This window comes from Euleptes europaea, chromosome 3 (assembly GCF_029931775.1).
Source record: "Euleptes europaea isolate rEulEur1 chromosome 3, rEulEur1.hap1, whole genome shotgun sequence".
Classification (NCBI taxonomy): Eukaryota; Metazoa; Chordata; class Lepidosauria; order Squamata; family Sphaerodactylidae; genus Euleptes; species Euleptes europaea.
The window spans coordinates 77,122,630-77,137,878 of NC_079314.1; the positions used below are offsets into that span (position 1 = coordinate 77,122,630).

General features: G+C 41.2%; 1 protein-coding gene across 1 annotated transcript in view; it reads left to right on the forward strand.

Annotated features, from left to right (window-relative positions):
* PTPRQ (protein tyrosine phosphatase receptor type Q) overlaps positions 1-15,249 on the forward strand; it is a 134,135-nt gene that overhangs the window by 32,622 nt on the left and 86,264 nt on the right. Inside the window, exons 14-16 of the mRNA XM_056846991.1 lie at positions 699-933; positions 4,334-4,462; positions 5,490-5,636. Of these exons, the coding sequence (XP_056702969.1) occupies positions 699-933; positions 4,334-4,462; positions 5,490-5,636 (511 nt within the window). The remainder of the gene's footprint in view (positions 1-698; positions 934-4,333; positions 4,463-5,489; positions 5,637-15,249) is intronic.

Genomic DNA, 15,249 nt, shown 5'->3' on the forward strand with positions numbered 1-15,249 from the left:
GTTCTGTATATCTAAAACCTATGCAGAGTCCCAGTTATATATGCAGAAGTGGATTAAAAATGAAATTGTTCCAAACTCATCAGGGCTAATATCTTTTAGTTGTAAAACATGGTTTTAATGGTTGCAATTTAATATCTTGGTTTTATACTTGATCTGAAAGAATGTATTTGCAATATTCTAGAAGTTCAATCTTCTTAGTTAATTAGTTAATTATGTACAAGCTATGCTAATCAACAATATTTAGTTCTAGGCTGTCTAATTTTCTTATTTATATTGATTTTGACAGACATGGTTGATAAGTGCTAGAAACAAAATTTGAGACTGTTTTATTAGGAATATTCTTTTTATATTTTACATAATATTTTATTCTTTCAGGCACATGCAGGTTCATAATATTAATTTATAGTGCAAATTTAGAAGGTAAACACTAATTTGAGCTGTATCCTCTGATATATGCAATAGTATCTGTACTTGAGTGTTGTCAAAGTAAGAAGAAATTATTTCCATCATTAACCATTTTGCATTACATGCTAGGATTTGTACTTGTTCGTGTAGATTCTGATTTTTGCTGCCTGGTATATTTTCAGAAATATTTGTGCATTGTTTTGAATGATTAATCCATCCATTGCTTTGAATTTTGAAGACCACATTAAATTAATTTTAATATTAAGATACATGGGATAATTTTGTGTTTACAGGATAATAGTGAATCTTTTTTATGGAGTACTACCACTCCTTCAACTACTTCTAGCAAAACCACTCTATCAATCTCAAGTACAGTTGCTCTCAGCAAACTGAGCTCTGTTTGGAATGAACCTATTAGTTTTGTTGTGACCAATCTCAGGCCATACACTACTTATCTTTTTGAAGTTTCTGCAGTTACCACTGAAGCAGGTTATATTGACAGTGCAATTGTCAGGACACCAGAATCAGGTATGTATTTTTTAGTGAGGAAAGAATTTTTACCTATGTTAAGTCAATAATATGATTCTCAAATGCTATGAAATGGGACCCACTTCTAAACTTAATGTACTTTTCAAAACCCACTTGCAAAATTACTCTATGCTACTTCCCCAACATAAAATACAGTAATAACATATGGGTTAACACTGAATAATTATATAGACCCTTTTGCATGATTAGTGTTTATAAATTGATAGTTTTACTGAGCTACAGGCTGTATTTCATAGCCGCTTATGTACATTATCCAGAGACAAACCCAAGTAGGCGACCGACCCCCACTCCGTGCCTTGTCTTCCCCTTCACCATGTTCCTCCTCCCTGCTTGTGGCTTCATGTTCCACCTTTGAGAGCTCGAGGCAATCGACCAGCTGCTTTGCCTTCTGCCGGACCTTGAGTTTTCACTCAGGTCCGGTGGTGACATATTTAAGCAGGGCCTGGCTGGCCCCAACAGCATCCGGCTTCTGGTTGCCCCACCCACACTCCCTTTATTCAGTGTTTGGGTTTATTGTTTGTCACAACTTTGTGTTGGTGGTTTGGCATTGGGCTGGATCCAGTCTGGGGGAAAACCGGCCTGCATGCCCTCTCCCCCCCCCCCGGAGGATGCCAATAGGGGATTTTGGGGGAGGCCGAAAAGGTATTGGAGCAAGCCCATCTCTGGGGACTGCCAGGGGACAAGCCCAGCTTGGGGGCTGCCAAGGGACTTGCCCAATGAGGGGCAAATGGGTTGGCCTCATTCCAAGTGGCAGGGAACTACACAGCTGGCTTCTGTCCATGTGGGTTCAGATACTGCCATCTCTTTTGTTCACAGCAAGTGGGCTGGGAGGTTGGTCACATCAGCCCGCACCGGGCAGGCCGATGTTAAGGATCACGCCCCAATGCCATGCCAATGCCTATTGCTGTAACAATAAAGTTGTGGCCATTTCATCCAGCTACTGTCGCTGTGCCTTTTATTGTAAACCTGTCCTGGGAGTGTTGGAGGAGGCCAGGGTCATGGGGTTGGTGGGTTGCAGAGATGATGGTGGGCTCTGCCCCGCTCCCCATAAGCACTGGGCTGACAATATGTGCGCTTCATCTTCTTGGTTTTTTATGCTACAAAATCAAAGTGGGATCTATTTATGCTTTCCCAGATATAGTTTTAGTCATGGAATACTTTTATATGTTTCCACTAGAGGATTATTTCTGCTTCTTTTTCTATGCCAGTGTTAAACTATGGGACAAAAGGTGAGGGGGGCTTAGTAAATCCCACAAGCTCTATCTCTTGAGCCCTAATTTGGCCATCCTATCTTTCTTAAATAGGAGCTAGACCCCTCTGCTTTCATTAAATATAGGGCCCAGCCTAGTTAAAGCTCTGTTGTGAGCTTGCTTTGAGTATTGCCAGTGCATTTGTAGCTCTTCATTGGTGAATAAAAGTAATATTTTTTAAAAAATACGTATTTCTTCTACTCTGGCAAACATGAACCATTTATATATATTGTGTGGTATATACAGATATGTACACATTTTGTTTTGAAATTTATACAAGGCTATATAAGGTAAGTCTAAACTCTGTATAAAATCAGAAAATGTTTGAAATGTCATTAATAGAGATTGACTCAAAAGTTTTATAAGGTTTTCCTGTAACAACACTGTTTCAGTATGCTGAAAGGCATAATTGCCACTCACCAGTTAACCAATTCAGGAAAAAAGGTGTCCAATAAAGCATTCTGTTGCTCCGCATGTCAATGAACTCATAACATTAGAACTATGCATTGACAAATAGTTTTCTCCTTTGATGAAGCATGCTACACAAGGAAAATGCAGTTGGAATGATATATCTAGAATGTGCTCAGGTTTTTTTTGATTTATAACCAGAGTGTGTTTGCAAAATACAGAGTGGAATGATCAGTCATTCTTTCCACTAGGTAAGAGTAGAATTATGAAAGAGTGAATTATTTTCCTGCATTATGAATTAATCCCAATGTGCCTTTTATGCAAATCCAATACATTTCCCCACATTTTAAAGATGTTGCCTATGCGCAGCCCAATAGGGAAACTGTATGCACAGTTGGGGTTGCTCTATAGCTCTATGCATACAGCTCCCACACCCAGGAAGGCCACCTGCTGTTGAGCTTAAAAAGCAGCTTTGGGAGCCACAGTGGCAGAACCTAGAAATCCCTAACTATGGGTATAGGGTTGCCAACCTCCAGGTACTAGCTGGAGATCTCTCCAGCCGGTAGAGATCAGTTCATCTGGAGAAAATGGCCGCTTTGGCAATTGGACTCCATAGCATTGAAGTCCCTCCCCTCCCCAAACCACCCCCTCCTCAGGCTCTGCCCCAAAAGCCTCCTGCTGGTGGCAAAAGGGACCTGGCAATCGTATATGGGTATGATCCTCTTATGTTTTCCCCCCTACACTGAGAAGATCTTCACATTGTGGCAGTGAAGCACATTGTGCAACGTTAAGAATTTCTGTTGATGGATAACTAGGTCCTTTTAAAAACACTGAAATTATAAACTGAATAACATTTGCTCTTTAAGTAGAATCACAGGTCTCTTTAACCTCTTACAAAAGTTAACATTCTAAAATAATGCATTTGTTGTAGCTGATGTCGTCATAGTTTGCCAGAGAACAAGTGTCAGAGAACAATGAAGCAGTCATCAGCTAGCATGGTACTTACATTTTTTCCCAGTGGCCAAGAGATTTATTTACACCCTTCAGCAGCTGCTCTCATTTTGACAACTATCATAATATAAATTATATGTCTTTTTGCCTCTGTGACCTGCAACGCCTTTAAATAATGCCATGTTTGCATTAATCTTTGTTATATTTCAAGCACCTAAAGCAGTTTGTCAGCTGTGCAGAAATAGCAGTATTGTAGGGATATTGATAACCAAGTAAACATTCAAGCAAATATTCAAGATAATTTGAATTCATGGCAAAGATTGTTTTTAGAGAATGGTGTGTCAAGTTTGGCTTGTAACATCTTTGAATCAGATCAGTGGGTCTATTTGCAATTTTTATAGCAAAGCAGAATTTTTGAAATCCAGTCTTACTTTAAAATAAAGCGAATTCGAATTTGTCAGCTGTAATGGTTGAGATACCCTACAATGTAGGTTGAACGACAATGAGTTGAATCCAAGGAATTGTTAAACTAACATTTCTATGGGCTTAGACTGGAGTAACTCCATAGGAATGCACTGTAAATATATTAGTAGTTTCTCTATCCTGCTGCTGTTTTTTCTAAATTATATTGTTCAATTATTTTGTATTTATGAAGTTATAAAACAATTATATAAATGAAATAGCACTGGTGAGGAAAAAAAATACAGACTTCAGGTAATTACTTCACAAACTTTTTTAAAAAATCTTACTTAAGTTTTGTCTTATTTAAGTTCCAGAAGATCCACCTCAAAATTTTGTCAAAGGCAATATTACAGGAAGATCTTTCTCAGTTTCTTGGGAGCCACCAACTATTGTTACTGGAAAGTTTAGCTACAGAGTTGAATTATATGGACCATCTGGTAAGTCAGAGTCAATATAATTCTGTTTACCTTTATTCACATTCTCTTTCAGTTTTTAAAAATGAGACTGAAAATAACTGCAGTGTCTATAGCTGCCCTTTGAATTAATGAAATTATTTGACAGGAAATTAGGAATTTGTCAATTGTACCATTTTTGGAGGACTTTGATTCTTAGGGTCGCCATGAGTCGGAAGTTACTTGACGGCACTTAACACACGCACACCTTTTTTTTTGTGGCGAAAACTGTTGTATTCAATGATCCTTTTAAGCTAGTTGCATTTCCTTTAGCAGCAAAAAAATATAGCATGACAATTACTATGAAAGGATCATATGACTCTGTTGAAATAGGATATCTCAGTGTATACCTAGTGACCCTGAAGGTAAGTTACATATGTCCATTCAGCACACATGTACACACCAGTCCTCATCTGACTCCAGTTCTGACCTCCTACACCATCATCTCTAGCATGTATCCCTACTCTGCAGTCCTTCTATACCACAACGGGGGTTACCGCATTATGTATTCCCAGCAATGTATTAAGAGTTTGAAAATGTTATAAAAAACATCGCTTTAAAAAGGTTTTTGGATGCAACGGCTAATAAATGGTTGGAAGACGTCTTCACAGCTAAAGGGGCCAAACAAAGTGCGAACAGTATTTTTTATAACATTTTCAAACTCTTAATACATCGGTGGGAATACATGGAAAGTGCGAACAGTATTTTTTATAACATTTTCAAACTCTTAATACATCGCTGGAATACATAATGCGGTAACCCCCAACATTCCCCATTTGCATGACAGAAAGAACAGCTAAAAGAAGTAATGAACAGAAGATGCATTATAGCTCAATAAGCAGGGGCGTATCTTTGATGTAATTACCTTTTAATTTTTAAGATACTCATAATAATGCTTATTAAAGTACACAACAGATGTGTCTTTAGGTTTTGTCTTCCAATGGCTATTAAAAGTAGCTAAATAAATAGTATGTAGAACAAATTTCTTTTAAAGGGTGTATGTTTATTTTAGGTCATATTTTGGATAACAGCACAAAAGATCTCAAGTTTACTTTTAATAATTTGATACCATTTACAACATATGACGTTTTTGTTGCTGCTGAAACAAGTGCCGGGGTAGGTCCGAAGGCAAATCTCACTGTTGCCACTCCTGCGGGAGGTAAGTTCTATTTTTGCCGGATAATGCTTCATATATTATATTTATATTTGTCTTTGGACAGCCAGTTTGCAAATGCAGCTAAGAACAGTAGATGTATTTATATTTTGTTGATTAGCACCCGGTTAACAGTTACTTAAGGCCCACAATTATGTAGTATGAACAAGCATTGGCTGCTTCTATCCTTTGCATGACAGTTGGAAATTCAGCAGATGGTGGTGTTTTGTGACCATGTCTGGTCAGGGCGATGCGTATTGTAGATACATCCGTGTGAATGGAGCTTACTTTTCACTCTGGCTCCAATCCACATTAACATACACCAGAGCATAAGATAAGAAAGAAGTCACGTCTAAGAACTGCTGACATGTTCTATATCTGGTTTAAAGGAAACCTTCCAGCCTGGGAAGAGATCTAAACAAAACATTATAACGGTCTCTTGACAAAGCGGCAAAACACCACTACAAGCTTGTAAGTGATACTGAGAATCTGGAAAAAGTGGAAACAGAGATGAGGATTAGTCAAAGGAATAATCCAAGTAGCTGGGCTGGAGAATTTACAAACTCCAGTAATTGCAATAACATCAAGCACTCAGCAATAATACCTGGTATTGGGAAGCCCTGTTAAGCTCCAAATATTCCAAGCATTCATGCACACTCTGCAATATACTCCATTAAAGCAGGGAAGGCAAGAATCCGAAGAAATAGAGTCAGAGGGCAGAGAAGTGACTGTAGCTACCTACTTGTACAGGTCAGACAGGGGTCCAGTTCCCAAAGCAGGGATCAAAGCATCCAGGCAAAAAATAATTCAAAAGCAAGAGTAAGATCCACAAGACATCACAGTAGATAGGAACTTAAGCAGCTGCACAAATACAGATGGTTTGGAGCAGGTCAAGAGTGTGATTTGTGGACAGATTCAGTCTCCACATATGTCAAGAGGCTTGAATAAAGAGCAAAATATTCCAGGCTTGGAAAGGAGGGAGGTACAAGGTGAACGTTCAGGGTATGCCACCTAGTTGGCCCCAATGGAGAAGGAGGGTGGTTCAGGATTAGTATAATTCATAGAAACATAGAGCTGGAAGGGGCTATACAGGCCATCTAGTCCATCCCCCTGCTCAATGCAGGATCAGCTTAAAGCATCCCTGACAAGTGTTCATCCAGCAGTTGGAAGACTGCCAGTGAGGGGGAGTTCACCACTTCCCTAGGCAGCCAATTCCACTGCTGAAATACTCTTATTGTAAAAAAATATTCCTAATATCCAGCTGGTACCTTTTCGCTCGTGATTTATAACCATTATTATGAGGCTATTCTCTACTATCAACAGGAACTGCTCCCTGCCCTCCTCGAAGTGACATCCTTTCTAATACTTAAAGAGAGCAATCTCAACCTCCTCTTTGCCAGACTGAACATTCACAAATCCCCAGGCTTTCCTTGTAGGGCTTGGTCTCCAGGCCCATTCACCCTTGTCACTCTCCTCTGCACCCGCTCCATTCTGTCCACATCCTTTTTGAAGTGAGGCCCTCAGAACTGCACTCAATAGTCCAGGTGTGACCCAACCAATGTGTACAGCAGGACTATGACATCTTGCAATTTGGATGGTATGACTCGGTTGATCCACCTCAAGATCATATTAGCCTTTTTTTGCCACTGTCACTGACTGCTTATATTTAGCTTAAAGTCCACCCATACCCCAAGATCTTGTTCACGCACACTACTACCCAGATGTGTACCCCTATCCAGATTGCGTGCTTCTCATTTTTGTTGCTCAGATGTGGAACTCTGCACTGATCCTTGGTGAATTGTGAATCCTTGTTTACATCTGCCCACTTTTCCAGTGTGTTCAGATCTCTTTGAATTCTATTTCTGTCTTCCAGAATATTTACTACTACTACCAGTTTGCTGTCATCTGCAAATTTAATGAGTAGTCCCTCCACCCCTTCATCCAGATAATTTCTAAAAATATAGAAAAGTACTGGGCCCAGAACTGAGCCCTGTGGAACTCCATTAGACACCTTCCTCCAATCAAACGAAATGCCATTGACAACCACTTTTTGGGTGTGGTTCTTCAACCAGTTCCCTATCCGCCTAACTAACCTAGATTCTAGTCCGTAGTGCTCCAGTTTACCCATTAGAACATCACAGGGAACTCTGTCAAAAGCTTTACTGAAATCCAGGTAAACAACGTCGAAAATGAGTTTCATCTGGGAGAACCTGCTGGGAACAAATCTGTGCTGACTTCCCTGGATCACCAGGTTGTCCTTCAGATGCTCTCAGACTGACCCCTTTAAAATCTACTCCAGTATCTTCCCTGGGACAGAGGTCAGACTGCCTGGCCTGTAGTTTCCTGGGTTATCTCTCCTCCCCTTTTTGAAGATTGGGATAACATTCGCCCTCCTCCAATCTTGTGGCACATCTGTCATCCCCCAAGAGGTCCTGAAGATGATGAACAAAGGTTCTGCAAGCTCTCTAGAAAGTTCTTTGAGCACTCATGCATGAATACTTTCTGGCCCCGGGTCAGATGCCCCCAGGTGCCTCTCAGCAACTTCCAATGCAGCCAGGTGCCTCTCAACCACCTCTCTCTCCATGTCAATCAGCAGCCCGGACACCATGCCTTGCCTACTACCATCTAGATGAGGCTGTTCCAATTACATTATTGGGACAGTGTCATCTATTTGTGGGAAACACTAATGTCAGTGCAGGGTTGTTGTGTTTTTGCACAGTGAATAGAAAGATTGTTACCTGGGGAAGAGGGGGAGGGTACATGTGTGTGGCATTCACATGTGCACCCCCAATTTTGGCCTTTTGGGGGACTGAGTCTTTATGTAAACAGATTGTAGATTGTAAACAGATTGATATGGCATTTTTCCCAAATAAGAATGAGACCATTGTTGTAAAAAGGTTAGCTTTTATTAACTAAAAATGTGTAGATTGAATGGAAGACATAAAGAAATTTGGCAGTCAAAATACTTGCTCATGTAGGGTTGCGAACTGCCTGGGGGAAAAGTGTTGTCTGCCTTTAATAGATGCTTAACAGGGTGCTATTTACCAGGCAATCCTACTTACCTTCATGCCATGAGATGTTTTACCTGTTCATTTCCACAAATTATAGCTGCATTAAAGAGAGGACATTTTCCCCACAGGTTGAGAGGACATTTTCCACAAATTATAGCTGCATTAAAGAGAGGACATTTTCCCCACATTTTCCCCTATCTAGTCAAAATATTATACTTCAAATACCTCTTTTGGCAAGTCCTAATCAAACAAATCCTAAAATCTTTAATAATTAAGATGCCCAATTATGTCTCACTCATAAGTAGTCCATGATAGAGCTGTGTGAGTGTCTCTGGTGAACAGCAAAAGAAAGACTAGATAATGAAAGATAATGCAAGGATGAGGCTTGGATCCAAAAGGGGGAGTTATGTAGGAAAAAATGAATGCGGGCTGGGGAGAACCAGGGGATCCAGATGGGCTTTGGGAGAGAAAGGTAGGTATCAGAAGCTGTGTCAGGGCAGTGGGAAAGAAGAGTATGATGAATGTTAGCCATAGTGAGAGAAAGTGGGGGGGGGAGAGATTAAATAAAAGGGAGAAGTTAGATCGTAGCTACCGGTGCTGAAGAGCACATGTTGTCTTCTAAGTGGTGTAACTAGTCTTAGATGGAAAACCTTAATGTGCCTGTATGGTTAAATCCAAGACATTATATACCTAAATTGTGGGGTAACAAAATCTTCTGAGGCTAACAGCACACTGATTAATACTTGAGAGGTCCTGATTAATAGTCTGAATGCCTGATGGTAGGTGAGGCTCCTTCACTATGGAAAAGCTGGTAAGTGTGATGAGATTAGGCAAGGTCTCCTCTGCTGGCTATCCTGCCTTTGTTGTGATAGTGGACCCAAAACTCTGTTTCTGACAGACAGAAATGAACATCAAAACGAGGGAGAGAAAGATGCCACTTTTGTTAACGGAGGTGCAGAGAACAGAGGGAAACACGGACAATATTTTTGCCTCCTCTGCAGCTGTTAAAGGCAGCTGTTAATAAATCCAAGCCTCTTTCTCCCCTGCCCACCAGTGCTAAAAATAAAGGACATTTCACCCATGCCCAAAACAATTCTCCTGAAGGAGAATAATTCTTGCATGAATGTGCTGTGAAAATTATGGGAGCATAAGAACTACTTGCCAAACCATTTGTTGTTGTCACTAAGCAATTAGCCTATGGAACTGAATATTGGGAACCCTTGGTAGATGGTTTGAAAGATTGCATTACTGCATGCTACAAGCATGTATTCAGGAAAGGACCATTATGAATCAATAGATGGGTGGGAGATCAACTGTGGTGATCGGATTCCAGTAGTGGTTGTTGATCTAAATTCCAGATTAATATACTGAAGAGCGTATTGTGTCTATGTGTGTAATTCAAAGAATGCCTGCCATGATGGCAGCATCATTTGTGCTGCTCAAAAGGGCCAATTTCCCACCCACACAGCATGCCTCACATCCCTGGGACCAGAAACATCCTTGCTTCCAATGCCCTGCTTGGCACAGTGGTATATGCCAACATGTTTGAAACAGCTGTGCATGTTTATTCCTTTAGAAACATAGAAAAACATGAGTAATTTTGCATGTGCCTGATTGCTTTTCCACTTTCCATTTCAAAAATTGGTCTGAGATTAAAAAAACACAAAACAGTTTGGGTATTAGCTATGAAAGCAATTTAAATACAAACTGGTTTATATAATGTGTTTTCTTTGATAAATTGATCTTGATCTTACTCCCAATCTGCTTTTTGAACTCAGTGGCAAATTTTGAAAGGCAAAATAACACAAAAACAGGAACAATACCTCTTATATACTAATGCCTCAGAGAAAAAGGCAGACTATAAATGAAGCAAGAAAATAAACAAATATTTTTTGAAAGAGTAGAACAGCTATCTGGCCATTAGATGGCAGTAAGTGTTAAACTGGATTTATAGGTCTTTGGGAAGGAGGCTAACTTTACCTTTGCAACTATTTTGTTTTAATGTAGTACAATCTTATGCAATAATTACAATGAAGCTCTTGTTTCATATGAAGCTGACACATGGTATATTGATAAGAGCACTTCCAATACATATTGAATTCCTTATGCATAAAAAATATAGAAAGTTACAAGTGGGGAATCAGCAAGGTCTTACAGGGGTGCCCCATTTCCCCTCCCCAATTATTTCCTCTTTCTTTTCTCTGAAAGCCCCTGTAGCCTTTCCCTTTTTCCTGCTTGCTTCCCACCCACCAGCTAACCTGCCTTTATCTGACCTCATGTCTTCAGGTTTCCTTCCTTCCCTGTCCCCTGGCAGCCTTTTCCTGGGAGAATGATGTATGCCACAACTGAGTTTTGCAGTACCAGCCTACAAGCTGAGTTTTGTGATGCCAACCCGCAGTCTGGGACTGGTTGTTGGATGGTTGCAGCCGCCAGGCCCAAATATGCAGTGGATGCCATCACTGGGCTGGGCCTAGTTGCATGGTGGAGAACTGCAAGGTCTTGTGAGCGGGAACCTAGCTTAACGCTGTATCTAGGGTTGCCAACCTCCAGGTACTAAGTACAGGTAAGGCTGATGATATTAAAGCAATCACAAAACTATCACAACAAGGTGTATTAAGTGCAGTGAATAACATACAACATACAAATCTATATACAATTCTATGTTAACAATCCTGAAAGGTACAAGTCTCCAAAGTTCAACTATGAGCAATCTTCATAGAAGAATGACAAGGGAATTTGATACAAATAGTCCCATAAAGGTACAAATATCCAAAATAGCAGAAAAATCTTCATAGAAGAGTAGCAAGGGGGACGATCGTTTCTGTTCTTCTTCAGCCCCGTTTAGTTAAGATCAGTTTGTATGTATTCTCATATTGTTTCTTTTCTCCCATAGGGATGAAAAACACAGCTATGCCAAATATATGTTATAATGTTCCCATCCGGGATACTTCATTTCAAATGCATAGTTGCACAGATGCTTGTAGCCATTCCCAGAGGGATACACACAGTTGCTGCCGAGCTGCAATGACGCCTGAGAAATGAAGTATCCGGATGGGAACATTATAATATATATCTGGCATAGCTGCGTTTTTCATCCCTCCGCTCCCCAAACCCCACCCTCCTCAGGCTCTGCTCCAAAAACCTCCTGCCGGTGGCGAAGAGGAACCTGGCAACCATAGCTGTATTTCCTCTTTCCTTCCTCCTAGCAGCCTCCATTTCTTCACTTTTCTATACTTCTTTTCTCCTTCCCACGCACCCATCAGCCAACCTTTTATCTGCCCCCTCTCTTCAGTTATATTTATTATTTATTTGTTTAATTCATATACTGCCTTTCTCCACAATGGAAACCCAAAGTAGCTTACATCGTTCCCTTTTCTCCATTTTATCCTCACAACAACCATGTGAGGTGTAGGTTAGGCTGGGACTCTGGACACTCTCCCAACATCAACAGGTGAGCTTCCATGGCAGAGTAAAGATTCGAACCTGGGTCTCGCAGATCCTACTCTGACATTCTAACCACTACAACAGGCTGGCTCTCAGCTTTCCCTCCTTCTCTCCCCCTGGCAGCCCGTCCCTGGGAAATGTCTGGCCAAGTTGCAAAAACTGTGTGGTAGCAAGTTGTTCAGTTGAGTTGTGTGGTAGCCACAGCTGGGCCCAGCCCAGTCACACATGTTGTGTGGAGGCTGCTGCTTGGCCCAGGTGAGATGTGGCATCAAGTTGTAGTCACTGCCACACCTGGATGAGTTGAGCAGGGGTTTGCAGGGAGGCCAAAATAGCCTTGGAAAGGGCCTTTGCCCTGCCTTTTATTGATAGAAACCAAGGTTGGAAGGCTGGCAATATAATTATAGTTGCCTAGTTACCCCACAGTGGCACTGATATCTCAGAGGGCATTCATTTTGTAAAGCTGCAGGCACTGTTTCTATCATTTGGAAAGATTTTACCCTGCCCCCACTTTTTTTGTAGAATTCAGATTTTTCTGCAAACCTGGGATGTTTCTTGTGTCTTGTCTGCCCATGGTCCTAGTCTCTGGATTTAAGTATCCACAGATAGGTCCATTGCAGTTTTATAAACTATGACTACAAAAATGCTTATCACTATGATAGGCAAGGTGAAGGAGGCTTCACCTATTGCAGGAACACATTGCCAACATCCTTGAGTAGTCCCTGTGACTTGGGATAAGCACTGGAAACAATGTTGCTGAGGGATCAAAAATCTGCCCTTTGTTTCCAAGTGCAGCACTTAATTTCCATTTCCTTTTCACTTTGGCGTGGGGTAGAAGCCCTTTTCGATCATGCACACTCTATGCACGTGAAGGGAGCAGGATTATGACAACTACCTCTGTCCCTGGATGTCGAAAGGTATAGCCAAATTTTTGCAGCGAGTCGCAATGTGTGTACAAATATATACTATGATTCACAACACTGCAAAAAGCAGACTCTTGATCACAAGGAGGTGCCTACAAATATTCACGTGTACATGTATTTTGGGCTCACTGATTATATTGGGTTGTATATGCAAATGTTCTATGATGTGGGGTTCTCTGTATACAGTGAGGGAAAAAAGTATTTGATCCCCTGCTAAATTTGCCCGTTTGCCCTCTGACGAAGAAATGACCAGTCCATAATTTTAATGGTAGGTTTATTGTAGCTGTGAGAGACAGAATAACAACAGGAAAACCCCCAGAAACCCAGAAGACAAAAGTCAGAGATTGATGTGCATTATAATGAGTGAAATAAGTATTTGATCCCCTATCAACCAGCCGGGTTAGGGTTAGGGTTCTGCTGTCGACAGAAGCAATCAATCCATCAGATTACAAAATAGCCACCCTGACCAAGACCAAAGAGCTGTACAAGGATGTCAGGGACAAGATTGTAGACCTGCACAAGGCTGGACTGGGCTACAAGACTATTGCCAAGCAGCTTGGTGAGAAGGTGACAACCCTAACCCTAACCGTCAACCTCCCTCGATCTGGGGCTCCACGCAAGATCTCATCTCGTGGAGTTGCAATGTTCATGAGAACGGTGATAAAGCAGCCCAGAACTACACTGGGGGAACTTGTCAATGATCTCAGGGCAGCTGGGACCATAGTCACCATGAAAACAGTTGGTAACACACTACGCTGTGAAGGACTGAGATCCTGCAGAGCCCGCAAAGTCCCCTTGCTCAAGTCAGCACATGTACAGGCCCGTCTGCAGTTTGCCAATGCACATCTGAATGACCCAGAGGAGAACTGGGTGAAAGTGTTGTGGTCAGATGAGACCAAAATCGAGCTCTTTGGCATCAACTCAACTCGCCGTGTTTGGAGGAGGAGGAATGCTGCCTACGACCCCAAGAACACCATCCCCACCATCAGACATGGAGGGGGACATATTATGTTTTGGGGGTGTTTTTCTGCTAAGGGGGCAGGACACCTTCACCGCAACCAAGGGACGATGGACGGGACCATGTATTGTCAAATCTTGGGTGAGCACCTCCTTCCCTCAGCCAGGGCATTGAAAATGGGTCGAGGATGGGTATTCCAGCATGACAATGACCCAAAACACACGGCCAAGGCAACAAAGGAGTGGCTCAAGAAGAAGCACATTAAGGTCCTGGAGTGGCCTAGCCAGTCTCCAGACCTTAATCCCATTGAAAATCTGTGGACGGAGCTGAAGGTTCGAGTAGCTACACATCAGCCTCGAAATCTTACTGACTTGGAGAGGATCTGCAAAGAGGAGTGGGACAAAATAGCTCCTGAGATGTGTGCAAACCTGGTGGCCACCTACAAGAAACGTCTGACCTCTGTAATTGCCAACAAGGGTTTTGCCTCCAAGTACTAAGTCATCTTTTGCAAAGGGATCAAATACTTATTTCACTCATTATAATGCACATCAATCTCTGACTTTTGTCTTCTGGGTTTCTGGGTTTTTTCCTGTTGTTCTTCTGTCTCTCACAGCTACAATAGACCTACCATTAAAATTATGGACTGGTCATTTCTTCGTCAGAGGGCAAACGGGCAAATTCAGCAGGGCCTCAAATACTTTTTTCCCTCACTGTATGTGCACAGCATATGTTACATTAAATGACATAAAATAACAACAGTAGCCATTCTGCTGGCATAATAATATTGTGTACCTTTTTGGAGCTGTGAGGTGACCTCAGTTATCATGTTAGTGAAATTATGTTGGTATTACTGTCCACAAAACAGCTACTACCTCTGCAAACAGTACAACAGCGATGTATATCATTGTAATGCACCACAAAATTAAGTAAAACAAGTTATTAATTGGGTGTAAAAGACTGAAGAAAGACTGAAGAAAACATACTTTCAAAATAATTAGTGATTTTGGTGAATGCATAGGATATATTTACATCAGCTTAAATTAATACTTAGATTGTAAGCTTTTAAAATGAGGATGCAAGAACAAGTTTGTGAGCCAGGATGCATTCTGGCTAACCTTTTAAAAAGCTGCTGATGGTGTAACTTTGACATATACAACTCTGTACACCATAACATTCTCCATATAAGATGCTGTATGCCTAGATCCAAACTCTGACAGCTGTCTTAGAGAGACCATATATTCTAATATTTACAGATGTTAAAACTTCCAGATTCCTGATTCTTGTAC